This window comes from Piliocolobus tephrosceles, chromosome 11, assembly GCF_002776525.5.
Source record: "Piliocolobus tephrosceles isolate RC106 chromosome 11, ASM277652v3, whole genome shotgun sequence".
Lineage (NCBI taxonomy): Eukaryota > Metazoa > Chordata > Mammalia > Primates > Cercopithecidae > Piliocolobus > Piliocolobus tephrosceles.
In genome coordinates this window covers 101560460-101587498 of record NC_045444.1, presented here as the reverse complement: position 1 = coordinate 101587498, position 27039 = coordinate 101560460, and the positions used below count along the sequence as shown (strand labels likewise).

The window sequence follows — 27039 nt, the reverse complement described above, 5'->3', positions numbered from 1 at the left end:
TAAAAAAAGGGAATCTTTAATTTTGGTGGTCACTTCCCTCAAAATTATGCTTGGAGTAAATGTCTCTCTCTTTTCCTTGTGAAGTAAGATATCAGAATTCTGGAATATTGGGACATATATAACTGACTTAATTTTACAGGGTCCTAGAAAGCTCAAGGGACTTGTCCAAGGTCACACAGCAATTTAAGGCTCAAAGGCAGATTTATCCAAGCATGAATTTATTCTTTCCATTACTTCCTGATGCTTCTCTGTTGCTCCCGAGTTGAGTTTTTTCCCTAACATTCTCTGATCCCTACTTAACAATTAGCCCACCAAAGAACAGATCATATCTGGTAAGGAGGCCTTAGAAATTGATGATACTTAATATTTGTGGTAATATAAATTCTCAATTGTATTACCAAAAAATGAATATTAAAGGAAAATAAAGAAAAATACACTAAGTACTAACAGAAATGTTAGGTAGTAGAGAAAGCCAACAAGGTGTAGTTGCTAACCTGCTGGGCTTGTAATTTAACTTTAAAAATAATGAAATAATGAAGAAATACTCCAGCAGAGATGGTTAGCAATAGGAAGGTTTACCTAATGAGATGCTAGTTAATGACAGGAAAGAGTACTGGGACAGCAAAGAGATTGCAGGCTGAAAGATTAGATAATATTAGAGTTTATCTTTCATTGAGATGACAAAGTCTATGAGAAATATGAGATTATGTAAAGTGACCAAAGCTACACATTATTGGAATTCTTGATGGAGAGGGAGAAAAAGTAAACAACTTGAAAAACATATTTTAGAGAATAATTCAAGAAAATTTCCCTAATCTTGCTTGAGTGGTAGACATCCAGATATTACCAGACATTCAGATAAATTTAGAGAATACTTGTGAGAGTTTATGCAAGCCAAACATCGCCAACTCATATAGTCACCAGACCATCCAAAGTCCATACTAAAAAAAAAAAAAAAAAAAAAAAAAATGTAAAGCCAGTTACAGAGAAGAGTCAAAGCACCTACAAAGGACAACTGATTAGACTAACAGTGGACTTCTCAGCAGACGCCCTATGACAGAAAAGATGAGGATCTATTTTTAGCCTCCTTAAAGAAGAAAAAATGCCAGCTGAAATTTTGTATCCTGCCAAACTGAGTTTCATTAATGAAGGAGAAAGTCTTTCCCAGACAAGAAAACACTAAGAGAATTTGTCATCATTAGCCTGGTCCTACAAGAAATTTTCAAAGGATTTCTAAATATAGAAACAAAAGGACAACACAGAAAAAGATACATAAGTACAAAGTTCACAGATCTTGTAAAGCAACTGCACAATAGAAACCTCAAAAGAACTAGCTAACAACATTACATCAAGAACAAAAATCTCATGTATCAACATTAACTTTTAACATAAATGCCTCAATGCCCTGCTTAAAAGATATAGAGTGGCAAATAGGATTTCAAAAAAGACACAGCCATCTTCTGTCTACAAGAGACTCACCTACTGACTAAAGATGCATTCAGACTCAAAGTAAAAAGGTAGAAAAAGATATATCACACAAATGGAAAAGAAAAGCAAATAGGAATAGCCATTCTCATATCAGATAAAACAGACGTTAAACCAACAACAGTTTAAAAAAAGACAAATACATTGTGTAATGATAAAAGGTTCAATACAACAAGAAGATTTAACTATCCCGAGTATATATGAACCCAATACTGAAGCACCCAGCTTTATAAAATAAGTACTACTAGACCTAGGAAAACAGATTAGTAGCAATACACTAATAGTGGTGGACTTCAACACCCCACCGATATTACTAGACAGATAATCAAGGCAGAAAATCAACAAGGAAGCTCTGGACTTAAATTGGACTATAGAGCAAAAAGACTTAATAGACATTTATAGAACATTATACCCAACAACTGCAGAATATACATTTTTCTCATCTGTGCATGAAACATTCCCCCAAAATTAACTGTATGCTTGTCCATAAGGGAAGTCTCAATAAATTCAAAAAAATAGTTGAAATCATATCAAGTATCTTCTTGGACCACAGTGGAATAAGATTGGAAATCAATACTAAGGAGAAACTTTTAAAACTATACAAGTACATGGAAACTAAACAACTTTCTACTGAACAACTTTTGTGTAAATAGTGATGGCAGAAATTTTTAAAAAATCTTTCAAAACAAATAAAAATAAAGACACAGTATACCAAAACTCCTAGGATATAGCAAAGGCAGTGCTAAAAGGAAAGTTTATAGCATTAAATGCTTACATCAAAAAGATAGAAAGATCTCAAATTAACAATTTAACATCACACTTGAAGGTACTAGAAAAACAAGAGCAAAACAAAATAAAAGCTATCAGAAGAAAAGAATAACACAGATCACAGCAAAAATAAATGAGATTGAGGCCAAAAAAAAAAAAAAAGAAAGGATGAATGAATGAAAAGTTGATCCTTTGAAAGGCTAAACAAAATGGCCAGACCGCCTGCTAGACTAAGGAAAAAAGAAAGATTCAAATAAGTACTAGAAATGATAAGATGACATCACAACTGTTACCGGAGAAATAGAAAAGATCATCAAAGACTACTATGAATACCTCTATTCAAACAAACTAAAAAACCTAAAGATGAAGAATACATTCCTGGTAACATACAACCCCCAAGATTGAACCAGGAAGAAATAGAAACCCTGAACAGACCAATAACAAGTAACGAAATTAAATCAATAATAATTTTAAAAAGTCTCCCGATAAAAAAAGCCCAGGACAAGATGGATTCATGGCCAAATTTTACCAGATGTACAAAGAAGAGGTGGTACCAGTCTTGGTGAAACTATTCCAAAAGAAATCAAAGAGGAGGGCTCCCTTCCCAACTCATTCTATGAATCCAGTATCACCATGATTATCAAAATCAGGCAAGAACACAACAACAACAAAAAAAACTACAGGCCAATATTTCTGCTGAACATAGATGCAAAAATCCTCAACAAAATACTAGTAAATTATAACAGCACATGAAAAAATAATTCACCATGATCAGGGAAGCAAGGATGGCTCAACATACACAAATCAATAAACATGATCCAGCACATAATCAAAACCAAGCACAAAGACCATATGATCATCTCAATAGATGAAGAAAAAGCATTCCATAAAATCCAATATCCTTTCATGATTAAAAAAAAAAAAAAAACCTTAGCATACTAGGTATAAATAAAATGTACCTCAAAATAATAAGAGCCATATATGACAAACCCACAGCCAACATCACGCTGAATAGGGAAAAGTTGAAACATTTCCTCTAAGAACTGGAACAAGACAAGGATGTTCAGTGTCACTACTCCTATTCAACATAGCACTGAAAGTCCTAGCTAGAGCTATCAGGCAAGAGAAAGAAATAAAAGGCATCCAAATTGGAAAAGAGGAAGTCAACTTATCTCTGTTCACTGAGATGAACAGGTATATGCCATGATCATATACCTAAAAAACCCTAAAGACTCCTGTAGAAGACTTCTAGGCCTGATTAGTGACTTTAGTAAAGTCTCAGAATACAAAATCAACATACACAAATCAGAGCATTTTTAATACACCGACACTGATAAACTGAGAACCAAATCAGGAACTTAATGCCATTTAAAATAGCTGCACAAAAAATACCTAGACATATATTTAACCAAGGAGGTGAAAGATCTCTACAAGGCAAACTACAAAACAGTGATGCTTTAATTTCTTTAAATTGTAGATAACATGAATAAATGGAAAAACATTCCATGCTCGTGAATTGGAAGAATCAATATTGTTAAAATGACCATATTCTCGAAGCAATCTATAGACTCAGTATAATTCCCAACAAATTACTAACATCATTTTTCACAGAATTAAAAAAAAAAAATCCTAAAGTGTACATAGAACCAAGAGAAAGCCTGAATAGCCAAAGTACGCCTAAGGAAGAGGACAAATCTGGAGACATCACATCACCTGACTTCAAATTATACTACAAGGCTATGGTAACTAAAACAGCATGATACTGATACAAAAATAGACACAGATCAATAGAACAGAATAGAGAACCCCAAAATAAAGCCACATACCTACGTCCGACTGATCTTCATAAGGCTAACAAAAATAACAACGCAGAAAGGACACCCTATTCAATAAATGGTGCTTGGTAACTAGCTAGCCATATGCAGAAGAATGAAACTGGATCCCTATTTCTCATCACATAAAAAAAATTAAGATGGATTAAAGACCTAAACATAGGACTTAAACTATAAAAATCTTAAAAGAAAGCCTGGAAAAACTTTTCTGGACATTAGCCTAGGCAAAGGATTTATAATGAAGACCCCGAAAGCAAAGGCAACAAAGCAAAAATAGACAAATGGGACTTAATCAAACCAAAATGTTTCTGCAGAATAATCAACAGGATAAACAGGTAATCAACAGGATAAACAGACAACCTATAGAATGGGCGAAATTATTTACCAATTATGCCTCTGAAATGAATTAATATCTAGAATCTATAAAGAACTCAAACAGATCAACAGAAAGAAAATGAACAACCCTATTAAAAACCGGGCAAAGGATATGAGCAGATATTTCTCAAAAGAAGAAATACAAGTGGTCAACCAACACATGAAAAAATTCTCAATATCATGAATCATAAGAGAAATGTAAATTAAAACCACACTGAGATGCCACCTTACACCAGTCAGAATGGCTATTACTTAAAAGTCAGTGTGGAGCCTGCGGCAACTCCTGCTGCCACTGGACACAGATCAGGCAGCACCTGGGACATGACCTTGAGACCTGAGATCAGACACAGACCTTCTGAAGGAAGTGGACTGCTCCTCAAGGATCCAAGAGACCCCTCCAAAACTGTGAGTGCCCTAATTGCGGAAGTGGAAAGGGAGACTCTCCTCTCCTGATTACACACCCCCACAGGAGAAGCTGAAGGCACCGGTATCCACGGCAGAGAGACCATAGACAGTTCACATCCCAGGACTCTGTGCAGACAACCCACAGTACTAGTCCAGAACCAGGTAGACTAGCAGGGTTGCTAGACCCAGAAGAGCGGCAACAATCACTGCTCTTGGCTCACAGGAAGCCACATGCACAGGAAAAGGGGGAGAGTACTACATCAAGGGAACACCCCATGGGACAAAAAATCTGAACAACAGCCTTCAGACATAGACCTTCCCTCTGACCGAGCCTACCCAAATAAGAAGGAAACAGAAAACCAGTGCTGGTAATATGCCCAAAGAAGGCTCTTCAGCACCCACAGAAAATCACACTAGTTCACCAGCAATGGATCCAAACCAAGAAGAAATCTCTGATTTACCTGAAAAAGAATTCAGGAGGTTAGTTATGAAGCTAATCAGGGAGGGACCAGAGAAAGGCGAAGCCCAGTGCAAGGGAATCCAAAACCTGATACAAGAAGTGAAAGGAGAAATATTCAAGGAAATAGATAGCTTAAAGAAAAAAACAATAAAAAATTAGGAAATTTTAGACAAACTTTTAGAAATGCAAAATGCTCTGGAAAGCCTCAGCAATATAATTGAACAAGTAGAAGAAAGAAATTCAGAGCTCAAAGACAAGGTCTTAGAATTAATTCAGTCCAACAAAGACAAAGAAAAAGAATAAGAAAACATCAACAAAACTTCTAAGAAGTCTAAAATTATGTTAAATGATCAAACCTAAGAATAATTGGTGTTCCTAAGGAAGAAGAGAATCCTAAAAGCTTGGAAAACACATTTGCGGGAATAGTCGAGGAACACTTCCCCAGCTTTGCTAGAGACCTAGACATCCAAATACAAGAAGCACGAAGAACACCCAGGAAATTAGTTGCAAAAAGATCTTTGCCTAGGCACATTTTCATCAGGTTATCCAAAGTTAAGATGAAGGAAAGAATCTTAAGAGCTGTGAGGCAGAAGCACTAGGTAACCTATAAAGGAAAATTTATCAGATTAACAGCAGATTTCTCAGCAGAAACCCTATAAGCTAGAAGGGATTGGGGCCCTATCTTTAGCCTCCTCAAATAAAGCAATTATCATTCAAGAATTTTGTATCCAGCAAAACTAAGCATTATATATGGAGAAAAGATATAGTCCTTTGCAGACAAATGCTGAGATAATTCACCATTACCAAACCACCACTACAAGAACTGCCAAAAGGAGCTCTAAATCTTAAAACAAATCCTGGAACCACATCAAAACAGAACCTCTTTAAAGAATAAATCACACAGGACCTATAAAACAAAAATACAAGTTAAAAAGCAAAAGCAAAATAAAGTACATAGGAAACAAAGAGCGTAATGAATTTAATGGTACCTCACATTTCAATACCAACACTGAATGTAAATGGAATGATCCACTTAAAATATACAGAACCACTGAATGGATAACAACTCACCAACCATATGCTGCCTTCAGGAGACTCATCTAGCACAAAAGGACTCACATAAACTTAAAGTAAAGGGGTGGAAAAAGGCATTTCATGCAAATGGACACCAAAAGCAAGCAGGGGTAGCTATTCTTGCATCACACAAAACAAAGTTTAAAGCAACAGCAGTTAGAAGAGACAAAGAGTGACATTATATAATGGTAAAAGGCCTTGTCCAAGAGGAAAGTATCACATTCCTAAGCATATAGGCACCTAACACTGGAGCTCCCAGATTTATAAAACAATTACTAATAGACCTAAGAAATGAGATAGACAGCAACATAGTAATAGTGGGGGGGGGGCGTCAATACTCCACTGACAGCATTAGAAACGTCATCAAGACAGAAAGTCAACAAAGAAACAATGGATTAAACTATACCTTGGAACAAATGGACTTAACAGATCTATACAGAACATTTCATCCAACAACCACTGAATATACATTCTGTTCAACAGTGCATGGAACTATCTTCAAGATAGTCCATATGAAAGGCCATAAAACAACCGTCAATAAATTTAAGAAAATTGAAACTATATCAAGCACTTTCTCAGACCACAGTGGAATTAAACTGGAAGTGAACTCCAAAAGGAACCTTCACAACCATGCAAACACATGGAACTTAAATAACGTGCTCCTGAATGAACATTGGGTCAAAAACAAAATCAATATGGAAACTTAAAAATTTCTCGAACTCAACAACAGTAATAACACAATCTATGAAAACCTCTGGGATACAGCAAAGGCAGTGCTAACAGGAAAGTTCATAGCCCTAAATGCCTACATCAATAAGACCGAAAGAGCACAAACTGACACTCTAAGGTCACACCTCAAGGAACTAGAGAAAGAAGAACAAACCAAACCCAAACCCAACAGAAGAAAGGAAATAACCAAGATCAGAGCAGAAGTAAATGATATTGAAACAAAAAAAATTACAAAAGAGAAATAAGACAAAAAGCTGGTTCTTTGAAAAGATAAATAAAATAGACCACTGGCAAGACCAAGAAAAGAAGAGAGAAAATCCAAGTAGCTTCACTAAGTAACAAAACAAGAGATAATATAGCTGACACCATGGAAATACACAAGATCATTCAAGGCTACTGTGAACACCTTTCTGCACATAAACTAGAAAACCTAGAAGAGATGGAGAAATTCCTAGAAAAATACAACCCTCCTAGCTTAAATCAGGAAGAATTAGATACCCTGAACAGACCAATAACAAGCAGGGAGATTAAAATGGTAATTAAAACATTACCAACAGAAAAAAAGCCCCGGACCAGACAGATTCATAGCAGAATTCTACCACAAATTCAAAGAAGAATTGGTACCAATCCTTTTGAAACTATTCCACAAGATAGAGAAAGAAGGAACCCCCACCCCTTAATTCATTCTATGAAGTCAGCATCACCCTAATACCAAAACCAGGAAAGGACCTAAGCAAAAAACAAAACTACAGACCAATATCCTTGATGAATATAGATGCTAAAACCCTTAACAAAATACTTACTAACCAAATCCGACAACATATCAAAAAGATAATCCACCATGATCAGGTGGGTTTCATACCAGGGATGCAGGGATGGTTTAACATATGCAAGTCAATAAATGTGATATACCACATAAACAATTAAAAACAAAAATCACATGATCATCTTAATAGATGCAGAAAAAGCATTTGACAAAATCCAGTGTTCCTTTATGATGAAAACTCTTGGCAAAATCGGCGTACAGGGGACATAGCTTAATGTAATAAAAGCCACCTATGACAAACCCACAGCCAAAATAATACTGAATAGGGAAAAGCTGAAAGCATTCCCTCTGAGAACTGGAACAAGATAAGGATGCCCACTCTCATCACTCCTCTTCAACATAGACTGGAAGTCCTAGCCAGAGCAGTCAGGCAAAAGAAAGAAATAAAGGGCATCCAAACCAGTAAAGAGGAAGTCAGACTGTCACTGTTTGCTGACGATATGATTGTTTACCTTGAAAACCCTAAGGACTCCTCCAGAAAGCTCCCAGAACTGATAAAAGAATTCAGCAAAATTCCTGGATAGAAGATTAACGAACACAAATCAGTAGCTCTTCTCTACACCAACAGTGACCAAACAGAGAACCAAATCAAGAACTCAGCCCCTTTTACAATAGCTGTAAAAAAATAAAATACTTAGGAATATACCTAACGAAGGACTCAAAAGCCCTCTGCAAGGAAAACTAGGAAACACTGCTGAAAGAAATCACAGACAATGCAAACAAATGGAAACACATCCCATGCTCATGGATAGGTAGAATCAATATTGTGAAAATGACCATACTGCCAAAAGCAATCTACACATTCAATGCAGTCCCCATCAAAATACCACCATCATTCTTCACAGAGTTAGAAAAAAACATTTCTAAAACTCATATGGAACCAAAAAGCCCACATAGCCAAAGCAAGACTAAGCAAAAAGAACAAATCTGGAGGCATCACACTACCTGATTTCAAACTCCACTATAAGGCCATAGTCACCAAAACAGCATGGTACTGGTATAAAAATAGGCACATAGACCAATGGAACAGAATAGAGAACCCAGAAATAAGCCCAAATACTTACAGCCAACTGATTTTCCACAAAGCAAACAAAATCATAAAGTGGGGAAAGGACACCCTTTTCAACAAATGGTTCTGGGATAATTGGCTAGCCACATGTAGGAGAATGAAACTGGATCCTCATCTCACTTTATACAAAAATCAACTCAAGATAGATTAAGGACTTAAACCTAAGAACTGAAACTATAAAAATTCTAGAAGATAACATTGGAAAAAATCCTTCTAGATGTTGGCTTAGGCAAGGATTTCATGACCAAGAACCTAAAAGCAAATGCAATGAAAACAAAGATAAATAGCTGAAACCTAATTAAACTAAAGAGCTTTTGCATGGCACAAGGAACAGTCAGCAGAATAAATACACAACCCACAGAGTGGCAGAAAATCTTCACAATCTATACGTCTGACAAAGGACTAATATCCAGAATCTACAACAAACTCAAATAGGTCAGTAAGAAAAGAAAATCCCATCAAAAAGTGGGCTAAGAACATGAACAGACAGTTCTCAAAAGAAGATATACAAATGGCCAACAAACATATGAAAAAATGCTCAGCATCACTAATGATCAGGGAAATGAAAATCAAAACCACAATGTGATACCGCTTCACTCCTGCAAGAATGGCCATAATCAAAAAGTCAAAAAAGAATAGACAACGGCATGGATGAGGTGAACAGGGAACACTTCTACACTGCTGGTGGGAATGTGAACTAGCACAGCCACCATGGAAAACAGAATGGAGAGTCCTTAAAGAACTAACAGTAGAACTACCATTTGGTCCAGCAATCCCGCTACTGAGTATCTACCCAGAGGAAAATAAGTCATTATTCGAAAAAGTACTTGCACACACATGTTTATAGCAGCACAATTCACAATTGCAAAATTGTGGAACCAACCCAAATGCCCATCAATTGACAAGTGGATAAAGAAACTGTGGTGTATACGTGTGTGTGTATATATACATATATATATATGATGGAATACTACACAGCCATAAAAAGAATGAATTAACAGCATTTGCAGTGACCTGGATACAACTGGAGACTATTATTCTAAGTGAAGTAACTCAGGAATGGAAAACCAAACATTGTTTGTTCTCACTAATATGTGGGAGCTAAGTTATGAGGACACAAAGGCATAAGAATGATGCAATGGACTTTTGAGGCTTGGGGGGAAGAGTGAGAGGGGGACGAGGGATAGAAGAGTACCAGTGTGGGGCACTGTATACTGCTTGGGTGCTAGGTGCACTAAAATCTCACAAATCACCACTTAAGAACTTATGTCACCAAATAATACCTGTACCCCAATAACTTACGGGAAAAAAAGGAAAAACAGAAAAGCCAAAAAATAACAGATGTTGGCATGGATGCAGAGAAAAGAAAACATTCATACACTGTTGATGAAAATGTAAATTAGTTCAGACTATGGAAAACAGTATGGAAATATCTCAAGGAATTGAAAATAAAGCTACCATTTGAATCAGCAATCTCACTACTGGGTATCTACCCAAAGGACACATGCACTCGTATGTTTACTGCAATGCTACTTACAATAGTAAAGTCATGGAAACAATCTAAGTGTCCACCAACAGTTGATTGGATAAAGAAAATGTGGCAGGCCAGGTGCAGTGGCTCACACCTGTAATCCCAGCACTTTGGGAGGCTGAGGCGGGCAGATCACTTGAGGTCAGGAGTTTGAGACCAGCCTGACCAACAGGGTGAAACCACACATCTACTCAAAATACAAAGTTAGTCAGGTGTGGTGGCAGACACCTATAATCCCAGCTACTTGTGAGGCTGAGGCAGTGAATCACTGGACCCAGGAGGTGGAGGTTACAGTGAACTGAGATTGCGCCACTGCACCCCAGACTTGGTAACAGAGCAAAATTCCATCTTAAAAAAGAGAAAAAGAAAAGAAAAGAAAATGTGGTATATAAGCACCGTCGAATATTACACAGTCATAAAAAAGAATGAAATCATGTCCTTTGCAGCAACATGGATGGAGCTGGAGGCCATTATCCTAAGTGAACTAACATAGAAGCAGAAAATCACATATCGTGTGTTCTCATTTATAAGTGGAAACTAAACAAATGCTACACATGGGCATAAAGTCAGAGAAAATAGACTCTGGGAATGTCATTGTGGGGAAGGGATGATGGGTGAGAAATTACCTACCGGATACAATGTACAATATTTTGGTGATGGGCACACTAGAAGCGTAGTCCTCACCATTACACATGTAATACCCATGTAACCAACAAGCACATGTACCCCCAAATCTCAAATTTTTAAAAAAGAAGATAGGTCCTAAATAGGCATATCAAGGAGTGACTTCAGATTTCAACAGAGGTGGGATCTAATTCCAGCCCTCTGACCTAAAGAAGGGAAGTTAACTTTAGTTGTTTATTTTCTGTGGTAACTGTTTCAGTAGTGGATCACACTGTAGCTCAGTTGATGATAGAACTAGCTTTTCCACTCAGACGTTGTCACAACTTGCTAAAGGCTTACATTTTGGATCAAACTTAACATACCCTCCTGCAATCCCCACCTTGCTCTTATTACTACCTTTCACAGTGACTACAGAAAGAGGAAAACTTTGCTTCAAAATTTAAGAGCAGGTTTGTCTATGCATTAAAATATTTTTTAGAATAAAACAATGTAGGATTAAACCCTAATTTCAAAATAATCCTAAATCAGATTGAAATAAACTAGGTCCTGCACAACTTACTCAACTATGTGGTCAGTGTTCCAATTCCTTTTATCTCTTCTGAATTGGTATCATTTACTCCCTTAATCCCTTTTGCTCAAAAATTTTAGTTCTACCTATTGATTATGGTGCCTGGCACATAGTAGACATGCAAATTTTATGAATGTAGTAAATCATTAAAAAGTAACTGAGGTGAAGAGGTTTCAGAAATGGGAGCAATAGAGGAGTTAATTGACTTAATGTCTGATAAAAATCCATTGCTTCTGTAAACACCATAAAAAATGTACCAATCTTTAAAGTTCAAATCTATAAGTATGGATTTCACAAAAGTTTCTTGATTCCAGTCTTTAGATGAGTCATTTCTTTAGATGGCAGTGAGGTACACAAGTGTAGTAGTCTGTTCTCATGCTGCTAATAAAGACATACCTTAAACTGGGTAATTTATAAAGAAAGAGGTTTAATGGACTCACAGTTTCACATGGCTGGGGAGGCCTCACACTCATGGTGGAAGGCAAAGAAGAAGCAAAGATACGTTTTACATGGCAGCAGGCAAGAGCTTGGGCAGGGGAACTCCCATTTATAAAACCATCAGATCTCATGAGACTTGTTCACTATCATGAGAACAGCACAGGAAAGACCCGCCCCCTTGATTCAATTACCTCCCACTGGCTTCCTCCCACAATACGTGGGGATTATGGGAGCTACAGTTCAACAGGAGATTTGGGTGGGGACACAGCCAAATCATATCAACCAGAAAGACTAATTAATTGAGAACTCTGAGCCATTTTTATTTCCTCACTGGGAAACTAAGTTTGTTCATGGGAACTAAGGTTTATTCTGGGTCTTAGGTAGCAAACTCTTACTTTGCAATGTAAACCTTGGAATCCTCTTGTTACCATCAAATAACAGTCATTCTTGTCTTATAGGACAATGCTAAAAGAAAGAAAAAAGGGAAGAAGAGATAGTGTACTTTGTATATGGAAGTTTGAGCAATTTTTATTTTCAAGTTTGCAATAAAAAGTTCTAATTCTAGGTTACAAGGAGTCCTTTAAATGACTTTCAATGCTGTCATAGAATAAATTAATAAAAGTGTAATATTCAAATCAAAGACAGCCAGTAATCCATTTTATAGTGGGTTAGATCTATAATTTAGTGGTTAACTCTGCTAGTGTAGCCAGACTCTCTGGGTTCAAACACCAGCTCTACTGCTTAGTGGCTTCTAGAAGAAAAGCTCATTTAGTCATTTTAAGATCCTGTCTTCCCATCGGCAAGAGGAAAGGAGGTTATTATGTTAAAAGTGATAATGCATGTTGTGTTTAGCAGAGCATGTTGCATAATCTAAGCAGTCAATATATATTAGCTATTATAATTTGGAGTATCGTATTGAATGCTAACATTAATTATAACAAGACCACTTGACAACAAGAATTCATCCTGGGGAACATATTTAGTAACAGTACTTAACGGAATTGTTAACATTGCCGAGGGGAAGAGGGGATTTTGTCTTTCTTCAAATACTCATAGAATTCTCATGTGGAAGAGGAGGCCAAACTTAGACAAATAGGCAGTAGTTACGGGAAGAAATATTTCACCTTAATATAAGCAAAAATATCAGACAATATGAATTGTCCAATGATGAAGCAGTCTCATAGTAAACTTCCAGTCACTAGAAGCATTCACATAGAGGTTGGATAACCATAAGGCAGATATATTTTCCCTAAGTCTTAACGTACCAGTCATTCTGGACTTATTTCTGTTCCCGGAATATCCCCCTCTCTTCCCCATCTGTGGATCTTCATGCATATGCTTCTTCTGCTCAAAAGACTCCCACTTCTTTCTCATGCTCCATCCAACACACATTTATTTCTTCTGTTTGACCCTTTATCATCCTTCATGTTTTAGACTCAGCTGTCTTTGATTTATCTTTCTCTTGCATTCTTTACTTTCTATGTCTCATTATGCATTCCAGCTAACTGTAATTATTTTTTTCAATTTCTATTTTAGATATGGGGAGTATGTGTACAGGATTGTTAGATGAGTATATTGCATCCAAGTGGTGAGCATAGTACCAAATAGGTGGTTTTTCAACCCATGCCTCCATCCTTCCCTCCTCTAGTACTCTGCAGTGTCTGTTGTTCCCATGTATATGTCCATAAGTGCTCAACGTTTAACTCCCACTTATAAGTGAGAACACAGAGTACTTAGTTTTCTGTTCTTACATTAACTTGCTGAGGATTATGGCTTCAGCTCCATCCATGTTGTCGCAAACGACATGATTACATGATTTCATTCTTTTTCATGGCTATGTAATATTCCATGGTGTATATGTACCACATTTTCTTTATCCAATTCACCATTGATGGACAGGTAGGTTGATTTCGTGTCTTTGTTATTGTCAGTAGCAAGGTGATGAACATATGAGTGTATGTATCTTTTTGTTATAATGATCTTTTTTCCTCTGGTTATATGCCCAGTAAAGGGATTGCAAGGTTAAATGGTAGCTTTGTTTTAGGTTCTTTTGAGAAATCTCCAAACTGCTTTCCACAGTGGCTGAACTGATTTATACTCCCATCAACAGTAGATAAGTGTTCCCTATTCTCTAAAGCCTCGCCAGCATCTGTTTTTTTGTCATCGTTGTTTTGATTATTATTATTTTTTTTTTACTTTTTAATGACGGCCATTCTGACTTATATGAGGCCAAAACAGCATGACACTGGTCCAGAAACAGGTGCACTGAACAGAATTGGAAACTGAGAAATAAAGTGCCATACTCACAACCACCTGATCTTTGACAAGGCTCGCAAAACCAAGCAATGGGGGAAAGGACTCCCTATTCAATAAGAGGTGCTAGGATAACTGACCAGCCATATGCAGGAGAATAAAACTGGGCCCCTACTTTTCCCCATATATAAAAATTAACTCAAGATGGATTAGGAAATGTAAGACCTCAAACTTAAAAATCCTAAAAGAAAATCTAGGAAATACCCTTCTTGACATTGGCCTTGACAAATCATATTTGGCTAAGTCCCCAAAAGCAATTGTAACAAAACCACGAATTGATAAATGGGACCTAATTAAGCTAAAGAGCTTCTGCCCAGCAAAAGAAATCATCAGCCAGGAGTGGTGGCTCATGCCTGTAATCCCAGCATTTTGGGAGGCCAAGGCTGGCAGATCACCTGCGGTCAAGAGTTCAAGAGTAGCCTGGTCAACATGGTGAAACCCTGTCTCTACTAAAAATACAAAAATGAGCCAGGCGTGGTGGCACATGCCTGTAATCACAGCTACTTGGGAGGCTGAGGCAGGAGACTTGCTTGAACCTGGCAGGTGGAGGTTGCAGTGAGCTGAGATCGTGCCACTCTACCCTGGGCAACAGAGCAAGAATCGGTCTCCAAAAATATATATATATATATATATATATATATAAATTGAGGAAACAGATAACCTAAAGAATGGGAGAAAATACTCTCAAACTCTGCATGCAACAGAGGTCTAATATCCAGAATCTATACAAACTTAAATCAGCAAGCAAAAAACAAATAATCCCATTTAAAAAATTGGCAAAAGACATGAACAGACGCTTCTCAAAAGATGACATACAAGTGGCCAACAAACACGTAAGAATGCTCATCCTCACTAATCATAGAGAAATGCAAATTAGTTATAATTACTTTTTTGTTTCCCTTTCTCAAAAGACTGAAAACTTACATTGCTATATCCCCAGTGTCTGGTCCACAGTAGATGCTCAACAATTTTTTGTTGTGTTTATGTGTAGATCTTAAATAAACGATTACTGTTTTATATATATTTATATGTATACTCCAAATTTCCTTAAAACTCTCCAAAACTATGATGATATGAAGAGGAACGAAAACTCTTCATCTTAGCCTTTTGTTTTTGTTTTTGGATCGAGGCAAAAGAAATCCTATTCAAATATAGAAATTGTATTGATATTCAGTTTCATATCATTCTTTTTTCTATTAATTTTTTTTTTTTTTTTTTGAGACGGAGTCTCACTGTGTCATCCAGGCTGGAGTGCAGTAGCGAGATCTTGGCTCACTGCAACCTCCACCTCTTGGGTTCAAATGATTCTTCTGCCTCAGCCTCCTGAGTAGCTGACACTACAAGCGCATGCCACCATGCTCGGCTAATTTTTGTATTTTCAGTAGAGATGGGTTTTCACCATGTTGACCAGGCTGGTCTCAAACTCCTGACCTCAAGCAATCCACCCGCCTCGGCCTCCCAAAGTGCTGGGATTACAGGCGTTAGCCACCATGCCCTGCTGGGTATCATTTATTTTTGACAAAACCAGCCTCAGGCTACTCTAGTATAAAGGCACAAACTCAAATGTCTGTAGGGACAAAATATGTAATGTATAGGTAAAGTGCACCAAGCACTTCATTAAAAAGTGGGGAATGGTGACATCTATGGTGAACTAGAGAGTACTTTCCCCATTTAAAGGCATTCATAATTTCATTGAAAACAGTAACAAAACCGTGTGCAAGAAACAGAACAGCTCCATGAGTCTGATGTGATCTTTCTACCGCCAGTCTTTTACTTCTGCTCTAGGATAATAAGATGTAGTAATTAAATTCACAGAGTCTCCAAACAGTAGTTTAGTTTCATATAATTTAAAAAATATATAGTTAGACTTGTTTACTTAAAATTCACCTGTATCTTATTTTCTTTACTGTTTAGTGAAAATGGTAAGATAATAACAATGGTAGACAAAAATAGAATCAGATAGTCTAGCATTAATTAGAATAAAGGGTTCTGACAACGTAATAAAGTAGTGATATGCTAAAGTTGAAATTATATGCTTTGCCCAAATTTTTTAGAACATCAGGTTTTTTAAATTTGCAAATACTGGAAATAATAGTTCTTAGCAGGTGCAGAGGAAAATATTACTAGATAATTTGATTTCGTTATTAGATACTGCAGATTAGCTTTAAATGAAAATTTTGCAGTGAATTTACATTTGATTAATATAAGGAATTGCTTAAGATTTAAACTTACAATTTTGAGTTCATGATTTAGTGACTGCAAGGTCACTGAAATGTGCCCTGACGTTATCATTAATTCTCCAAACCTTGATACTTGCATGCAACAAGATAGAGTTTCTAGATATGAAGCTTGTCTTTATCTCTTTTTCTGTTTCTTCATCTTTTGTATTCTTTTAAAAATTTGTCTGGATTTTCAAAAAGAAATGCAGAAATATTTTAAATAATTTCTAAACTTTTTATTTTGAAACAAATTTAAAGAAATGTTGCAAGAACAGTGCAAATAACTTTTTTTTTTTAGAACAATTTGAGATTGGTGCTCCATTACCCCCAGATACTTTAATGTACATTTTCTACAAAAAAAGCATAGCTCAATACCACCATCAAATCCTTAGACTCAAGGTTCACCAGTTGTTGGAACTGTGGCCTTTATACAGCAAAAGGATCCAGTTTAGAATTACATGCTGCATCTAGTTTTCATGGCTCTTGTCTCCTTCAGTCTGTAACAGTTTCTCCATTTTTCCTTGACCTTCACGACCCTGACACTTTCGAACCTTCATGACCAATTGTCTTATAAAGTATCAGTTGTTTCTTTATTTTTTGAGTCAGGTTATTATTCATCTTTGGCAAGAATGTCGCAAAAATGATCCTGTTTTTTCCATTTCATCACATTAGGTTGTGCGTGATGACAATTTGTCCCATTTTGTAGGGAAATATTTTGTAGGTACGTGCTCCTTTCCTCATTAAGCTTTCAATTTGTTTATGTTTACCTAGGTGTTTGTTTCCATCAGCAGAGATTCATGGATTCCTAGTTTATTTAATTAAATATATTTTATTTTCAAATATATTTTAATGCTTAAATGCAGCCACAGGCTGGTATCTGTATTCTTGAATGTGTCCTTATCATTCATTGCCAATCCCTTTGCAGTAAATCCATCATGCTTCTATCAATCTACCTACCTACCTGTCTACATCAATCAAGTAAGCTATGTGACTATGTATCCTTTTGTATCATCTGTCTCTTTCTCTGTCTTCTACATGATGAAGGGGTGGCCTGCCCCTCCACACCTGTGGGTGCTTCTCGTTAGGTGGGACGAGAGACTTGAGAAAAGGAAATAATACACAGAGACAAAGTATAGAGAAAGAAAAGCGGGACCCAGGGGACCGGCGCTCAGCTTACAGAGGACCCACGCTGGCACCTCTGAGTTCCCTTAGTATTTATTGAGAATTATCTTTACCATTAAAAGGATACGGGAGTGGCTGGACAATAGGATTATTGTAGGGAGGAAATCGGCAGTAAGACATATGAAAAAATCCTTGTAACATGAATAAGTTTAAAGGAAAATGCTGTGCCTTGAGATGTGTATGTGACATCTCCATAAACCTTTTAGCAGTATTGCTCCAGCAAGCCCCACCTTATTCCTAAAGGCGTTTTCTCCTTACTCAGTAAACAAGGCACACAATGGGTATTACCCGGAGATGTTCCATTGCCCAGGGAGGGGCAGGAATTTTAGCCAGCAAGCTGCCTTCAGGTACTTGTTTAACAAAGACACATCCTGCACAGCCCAATATCCTTTTAACCTTAAATCACCTTCGCATATGTCTCTTGCAAGGACAAAGTTGGGGGTAGGGTCACAGATTAACAGCATCTCAAATACAGAGCCAAATGGAGTCTCTTATGTCTACTTCCTTCTATATAGACACAGTAACAGGCTGATCTCTTTCTTTTCCCCACACATATCATCTTTAGTTATGCTGAGTATTGAAAATAGTGAGACCCCACTAGCAATGATCACACCTAGCATTCAGTTGTCTACTAAAAGAAGCTAGCGTTTTTTGGAAAAATAGGTGTTTTCAGGAACTGGACAAAGAAGGTACACAATGAGGCAGAAACAAATTGTGGAACCAGAAAGTAAAAAATAAATAATACACACGTGCATTTTAATCTACATTTTATGTCTCTTTATACACTTGGGAATTAGGAGTTTATGCCCACTTTGCTCATTCTAACCCAACACTACCAAGTTCATTCTAGTTTCCTTCTTTTCCAATTGTTGTAACTCCCCTGATGGATAGTGGGAAGCCTGACTCCCCTAATGGGGGATAGATCTACTTTTATCATCAACCTGCTCTTATGAAATCAATCGCCTGCCACTGCCTCTGTCCTGTCTTCCTGCACTGATGCCTTCTTCACCCCACTTGGTCTCTGACACCCCACATCTCACTGCTTCAGTGCCCACGTCCTCTTCACCCTTCTAAGTCCCCACTTCCCTCACTGGGTCGCTGTGGATCCCCAAGTACTAGTATGTACACTTACCTTGCTAGGACCTACCTATGGACTTTTGGATTGAATTTTTCAGGAAAAGAAGAAGAAAAAGAGAACAGAATGGTACATCTGAGTAGAAAATAAATCCTGGAGAAATAAAAGGATACAAATGCCCTGGCCCACTGAGGAATTATAAACTATTTAGTGGGCACATACCCTTTGATGCCAAGAGTATAGGGTGGTGGAATGCCAAGGAGATGTATAGACAGTGGAAAATAATTACACTCTAAGCAAAAATATGAAACCTTTAAACACTGTTTTCCTCAGGCATCTCAAGTAGCTCCTATGTCTATATGTGTAAAATTAATATATTATCCCTTTCTCTAAACAAACAGAAAAAAAATCATGGCTCATTGGTTTAGAGTTTGAATCCTTGACACTGCATTTGCTTCTAGGTTGCTTATAATCATATTTAAAATGGTGTTGTGAACAACACTGCTGCTATGAAAATTTAAATTTTATTTATTTCTTGCTTTTGTGATTAACCTGTCAAGCTTAACATTGGTGAGACCACAGTATAGAGGGTTTTGTATTTATTATCCCTCTAAAATGCGGTATGCAGAAATGTTCTCTAAACCTCTCTCTGACCTGAAATCCCAGGGAAATCTTGTAATAATAGATTTGTTTATAGGCTGGCTGTGGTTTTTGCCTTCAACAGAGTCTAAAATGCCTTAAACATCTCTGGTATATATTACATTTTTGTCTGGATTCAAAAGATGTTTAAAATTAATTTTAAAACTCACCAAAACATCTTCATGAAATCAACAAATTAGATCAAGCAAAAGACAACTTAAATATACCATATAATATATGCCCCTTATCTGAATGTGGATATGTTGCTATAGTTGATCTCAGTCACTGAATTCTCATGAAGTTGCCATAGAAAATGAATAGATGTTCCTAAAAGTAGCTATGGGGTATCACGCCTACTCAGATGAATACTTTCCTTAAAGAATAACTATGGCCTCAAATACAAAACTGATATATCCACAAACATTAATTTTTTTAACCTTAATTCTTTCTACTCTACATTTCAAATGAGAAACATAAAATAAAGATGATACCTTGTATCCAGGATCTTTAAAGAACAATCTCTAATTTCGAAATAAATCAGAGATGAGGCTAGAATAATAACACATCTTACATTTCTGTAGCACTCATATTTTTGCAATATAATTTCTGTAATGCTTTCTTATTTGCTGCTCAGAACAGTACGATAATTATATTAAAAAAAAATTCTGGCCTCCTATATATCTTGGGATTCAGATCCTTGTTCCCTGCTCTGCCTCACAATTGGATATATGACTTTGGACAAGTTATGCTAACTTTCTGCACCTGGAAAATACAAAATAAGAGTTGGATCAGATTACAGGAGCTTAGGATGACTTTGGCAGTCTGTTCAAACCTACAGCCTCTTTAAGAATAATGTTTTAAAATTCATCATGTAAAACAAAATAAAAAGGATTATAAATAAAACCAATTATACTGAAATTCAGTTATCAGAGTATTAAAAAAACAAATTTGGCTGGGCATGGTGGCTAACGCCTGTAATCCCAGCACTTTGGGAGGCCAAGGCGGGCAGATCACGAGATTAAAAGATCGAGACCATCCTGGTCTACATTGTGAAACCCTGACTCTAGTAAAAATACAAAAATTAGCTGGGCATGGTGGCACACGCCTGTAGTCCCAGCTACTCTGGAGACTGAGGCAGGAGAATTGCTTGAACCTAGGAGGCAGAGGTTGCAGTGAGCTGAGATCGCACCATTGTACTCCAGCCTGGCGACAGAGCAAGACTCCGTCTCAAAGAAAAAAAAGCAAATTTATGATATGGTAATATGTGTGTCTCCTTATTATGTATTAAATAAAGGTCTAGTGGTGAATTCATACCTAATTTTAATGTAGTAATGAGTATAAATAGCACTTTAAGGTATCTGCAACCACTCTAATGTGATTTTTAAATATCCATAATTTCTATTAGTGACAAAGTCACAGGTACTTCTAACAACACTGTGGTTCATTCCCTACATTCGTCATTAATGGAAATACTAAATGTTAATAACAAGCTAGAGAAAATAAATATATAACCTCTTTTTCTCCCATTCAAATTTACAAACGTCCTGAATTCTCTTCATTAGGTGATCCCAAAGAAATTTTCCAACAAAAATATTCCAGGACTTTGTGAACACTCCTGTTAGATAGGCAGGGTGGCATACATCTACATCCACTCTCCTCAAGGTGCAGCCCATGGATCAGCTGCATCAGCATCACCTACCCAGCAGCTTCTTAGAAATGTAGAATCTCAGCCCCCACCTCAGACCTTCTGAACTATAATCTGTATGTTTACAAGATCCCAAGTTGATTTGGAGTCCACCCGAGTGTTTGAGAATCGCTGTTTTAGATTAACTTGTTCAGTCTGTATGGGTGCTTTTCAAGCTCTGATCAAACTGATTGCCTCAGGATTCCTTGGATCTATAGTGAACTTCCATTTTTGAAAACTTACCCTTATACCCAAAGTCTAAGAAGCTGGTGAGACAGGCCTACCAGCGAGGAGAGCAGCACTCTTGGATGCGCAATGGGGATTTTAGTAGCAAATGTACATTAGGAGTTATTTAAGGATCAGTAATTTATGGGATTTGGATTGCTTTGGTGAATGGAAGAGCTCTAGGTAGATTGTTTGAGATTTGGCTGAAGCAAATTGTCTCTGAAAAGTAGGAGAGGAAAGGTAAATCTGACCACAAAACTATACAGAAACGCAGTTCCAAGTTTCACTTTATTAAGTATATGCAAAATTTGTCCCTGTGGTGTGGTTTGAGCACCATAACTATTTGCATATCACAGTTAATGTTCTTGTGAATATGTGTTTTTTGTGGTTCTGGAGCCAATTATATAGATCTGTAAAATACTAAGCAGTTAGTGTTTTTCAAACTGAATCATATATACATGGGGAGGAAAACAAGCTCATAAAGTACTTAAAGTGAAATTCTCTAATAGAAATTTCAGGCCGGGTGCGGTGGCTCACACCTGTAATCCCAGCACTTTGGGAGGCCGAGGCAGGTGGATCACAAGGTCAGGAGTTCAAGACCAGCCTGGCCAAGATAGTGAAACCTCGTATCTAATAAAAATACAAAAATTAGCCAAGCATGGTGGCGGGTGCCTGTAATCCCAGCTGCTCAGGAGGCTGAGGGAGAGAATTGCTTGAACCTGGGAGGCAGAGGTTGCAGCGAGCCAAGATCGTGCCACTGCACTCCAAGCCTGGGCGATAGAATAAGACTCTATCTCAAAAAAAAAAAAAAAAAAAAAAGCAATTTCAATGCAGTATGTGTTTTTGAGCATCTAGTTTTCATCTAGTGGTAGAAATTTAGGTATCAATAAGACGCTGCCCCTACCATAAATGAATGGCCAGTTTATTTGGGAAGTGGGCAAAAAAAATCATTGACTATAACACTGTAAGTTCTATGATAGAAGCAGACACGCAAGACATTAAGGAGTATGTGGGACTACATGGGACTTGAAGTTCCTTTTCACTCCTTCACTCATTGACTCAATTATTTCTCCATTGGTTCATTCTTAGGTTCATTTATTCAACATTATTTATCGGTCATGACCCATGTCACACACCAGTCTTTATGACTGAGCGTAGAATGCTGACATTGAAAAGGCTAAAATAGGGATAGGTTGAAATTACTTTGGGTTCTGTATGCCCTGTTTAGAACATTGTGTCTTATCCAAGGGAAGTGGGAAATTCTAAATGATTTTTAAGGAATGAAGTAACCAATCAGGTTTAATTTTAATATAATCATGATTGGGGCAGTCACAAGAGGTGATCCAAAAGAAGTCTTCAGAAGATTATTTCATGGTTTTAAGCCTGGAAAAATCATTCTTCTGTGCATTTACAGGTCTTTTACATATTAAATCATTCATTTTTTATTAATAATATCTACAGTTGGTAAAATATTCAGCTTGTGTTGAAATATTATAGTATGACACATTTTTTGTAGTCAGGTCTTAAAAATCTTTGGTTCAACAATAAAACTAACCATTTTTTCTACCATTATGTTGCAGCTTTGGACACTTGTCTTGATCTTATGGCCAGTTATTATTTTCATAATTTTGGCTATTACCCGGACCAAATTTCCTCCAACAGCAAAACCAACGTGTAAGTAAATGGAATTTGTTTCTTTCCCTAATTTTCAGATTCTAGTTAAAATTTATTTTGGTACCACTTTAGTGTTTCATTTGAATTTTTTTTTTTTTTTTTTTTTTGTATAGTGTTTTCACTTGGAAGGATCAATACGAACAATTTGTGTGTTTTTTACGCTAGATTTTCAAGTTGGTCAGAAAGTTGAGTTTGTAATATTATGTAGAAAAATATGAAGCTTGTAGAAGCCAGAAAATATTTTAGCCTTTTTAAAATTTTGACCCATGAATTATTCATTTCATACATTTTGCCATGATATGCACAACACAAACAAGCAGCAACCTAGTGCTACATCATTCTTCACTTTTGTAATGGAAACCGTAGTCTTGTATTTGATCAACCAAACAAATGAAAATCCAGAGTAGTATGCACATCTCTTCTCTCTCTTTAGGGCTGATATTTGAGTGGTGTAAGTGTGTCAACACATTTAGTTCAAGAGAAGATTGTTCTCTAATTAGTGCTCTTTCAGTTACATTTAGTAACTGTCAAATTGTAAAATGGGCAGAATGCCTGATACTCCGTTATTTTCTTTTGGATCCAGAATGAAAAAGTAGAAAGGACTAAGAAAAGTCCTCAAAACTGAAGGGGTTTTAACCCCAGTGGTTTGACAAATGCTGTTTTCATTTTTGTTTTTTCCCTGTGAAGCCAGTTTTCTTAAAAGAGGAGGAAAAGTCAAACCAGATGCTTCTTGCTTCACAAAGCAGCCATCTCCTAAAAAGCTTCTTGTAAATCAAATTTCTGTAAATTAGATTGTATTTCACAAAAATTGCGGTAATTTGCTATGTAAAAGAAGACAATGCTGAGTTATTTTGTAAAGAGAGTAAAAAGTTAGTGACTTTTAAAAATAATTAGTGTTTTTGAATCACCCAGTTCTAAGAAATCAGATGAGAACCATAGCAGAATTTACATGAATCATGAGCAATTGGCTAATTCAAAAGAAAATGTTAATTCAGTTAGTGGAAAGCGTTTGAACTCTTGGTGCTAGAATAAATAATTCCTTACATTTAAATAGTAATTTATTTCTGTTTTGTTTTGTTTTGTTGAGACGGAGTCTCGTTCTGTCACCCAGGCTGGAGTACAGTGGCGCGATCTCAAGTCACTGCAAGCTCCGCCTCCCAGGTTCACACCATTCTCCTGCCTCAGCCTCCCATGTAGCTGGGACTACAGGTGCCTGCCACCAGGCCCGGCTAAATTTTTTTGTATTTTTAGTAGAGACGGGGTTTCACTGTGTTAGCCAGGATGGTCTCGATCTTCTGATCTCGTGATCCACCCACTTTGGCCTCCCAAAGTGCTGGGATTACAGGCGTGAGCCACCAAACCTGGCCTTTTCCCCTGCTTTTGTGGTAGAAAGAGAATAACTTTGAGATGTCAGTTTGGATTTAGATGCTTTTATCCTGTTTTTTAAATTGCTCTTGTTTTTCTTTGTTTCTCATATATGTCTTTTATGCTGAAAGATTATAATTGGCCAATAATTCATCATAATAAAGATATTTCTTGATCTCATACTGTATACCAGACACTTAGTAAGGTGGTGACTGTATTATTCATCTCACAGTTAAGAAAACTAACGCACAGAGAAATTAAGTAACTTGACCAAGATGGTACAGTTAATAAGTAGTGGTGTCAGGATTTGAAACCAAGCAGTCTGGCTCCAGAATCTGGTTTTAAGCTCATGAACTCACATTTCTTACATCTGTTAGTCAGTACTAATTTTTCACATTGCATCATTTACATTTTGTAAAAGTGAACTAAAATTAGAAACTAGGAATAGAAGCACCCCTGCTTTGTCTCGATTATGAAATCAAGAAATATGGGGAGTAGGTGCATTCCAATGTATGTATTAAGAGTTGTAGTCAATGCTACCTGTGTCCAACTAATTCTTCATGAATCATTGTAGCTGAAGTATCATAGAAATTAGGTCCTCTTTAATAGAGTTAAAATCACTTGTGGGCTACCGTGCTAGTGGGCCAATAGAGAAGCGAAGATGAAACTCTAGAATCCACCTCTAGATGAAACTCGGTCGTGGTGGGTCCCTTAGTTTTCATCATTAGATCATGGGTGTGCTGGAGAGCAGGGTGCAGTCTGAAATCCTACACTCATGCCCTTGTCCTCACTTCCCTGAAAACACACCACAGGAAAAGTCAGCAGCAAGAGCGACGCCAGAACACACCTCACTCCTCTGACTTTCACAACCCTCATCAGTGAGATGCCCCGCAGGCTCTTTCAACATGAGGACTGTACAATAACTCCTCTTACCAATTCAGGCACTGGAGTCATGACAACGTGCAAGGATCCCACAACAACTTCTGTAATACTGTGGGTACATTCTGCTCCCAGAGGAGCCAGGCAGGTCCAGGTCTGTAGGACTTGATAACTCATTTAGAACAATTATAATTAGCAACTTAAAGGATTCCCTTCATAGTGTTTTTGATTGTTGGGCATCTGGAGAAGTCTATATTTTTGATGAGAGGAAACCAGCTGCAATCCCTGACACCAGGGGTGCTGGTCCAGATAACATACATATTCCTGACATCACCTGACTTCACTCACTCCCTTTTGTGTTGCAACAAACGGCTTAGGTAACTAGCCTCTGCAAATAATAAATCCCAGGTAAAGAAAACCTTTTAAGCCTGGCAGGCAGGCCCTAATTCTTCTCATTCAAACAGGGAAGAAATGAGCTGAGGTGCCAAGTTTGAAGTAGTTTCAATCTCTTACAATCTCCACATGCAGCAGCTTGTCAAGAGGCAAATGTTAAAGCCAAAAAACCCTGTTTAGGAACAAGGGCCAACAAAACAGCACAAATCTCCACAAGACACACTTAGACTAAGCCAAGCTGTAACATGCAGCAAGCTTATTTTGTCTCCCTTTAATACATACATACCCATGAATATCCAGGGAAGCCGTCCCTAATCACTATGCAACTATTTTTCAAGTACAGTAAAACCCTGACAGAATGAGATAAGTAGACTCCAAACAAAAGTAGTCATGTCAAATAAGGAGTCACACTTTTGTGAAGTTACTGAAAAACAATGTTTTTCTATTGTTCCCTAAATACCTCTAAAAGTACAATGGAAATCGTACCGTGCAAATATGACCATACATTGCATTAAGCCCCAACTATCCCAAGGCTGTCACTTTCTAACATTCCTGGGCTCTCTGCAGATAAGAAGTTCAGCCCATCTCACATTTGAAAATCAGGGCTGGTGGAAGGCAGGAGCCATCCACGAACTGAATTATATCCAGATTTATATTATCACAGAGTTATACTAAATAACACCCATCTAGATGTTATTCAACAGCTTTGGTAAATGCAAGGATGTCCAACATTTTCGGCATGACTTTTTTTTTTTTTTGCCTCCAAAGTATACCCTTTATCTTCAGGGATGCATAAAAGTAATAACAGGGAAGAACATTTATTGAACGCTTTGCTATGTGTCAGACACTGGGCTGAGTACTTTGCATGCCTTAGTTAATACTCACATCATTTCTTTGGGCCATGCAATAGGATTGTCCCTATTTTAAAGATGAGAAAATTGAGACAGAAAAATGCGTTAAGTAATTTACCAATGTTCACATGGTTATTATGTGCTGGAGCCTGGATTTTTGAACAAGATACCTGCAGACAGGTGGTTTTATTTAGGTCATGGGTGCCACCAATGGCGGTCCTGAGGTCTGGTTCATTACAGTAACTCATTTTTCTTCCTCATACCACTTATTAGCACTATCATATATTGAGCATTGCTGTAAACATGAACTCAAGTTGTTTTTCTACTTGTTAGTAGCTCTGGGAAAAAAAAAGTGA

General features: G+C 37.1%; 1 protein-coding gene across 1 annotated transcript in view; it reads left to right on the top strand.

Annotated features, from left to right (window-relative positions):
• The window catches only part of ABCA12 (ATP binding cassette subfamily A member 12), a 214699-nt gene that overhangs the window by 4063 nt on the left and 183597 nt on the right, over positions 1-27039 (top strand). The window contains exon 2 of the mRNA XM_023217266.2: positions 23102-23195. Coding sequence (XP_023073034.1) covers positions 23102-23195 — 94 coding nt within the window. The remainder of the gene's footprint in view (positions 1-23101; positions 23196-27039) is intronic.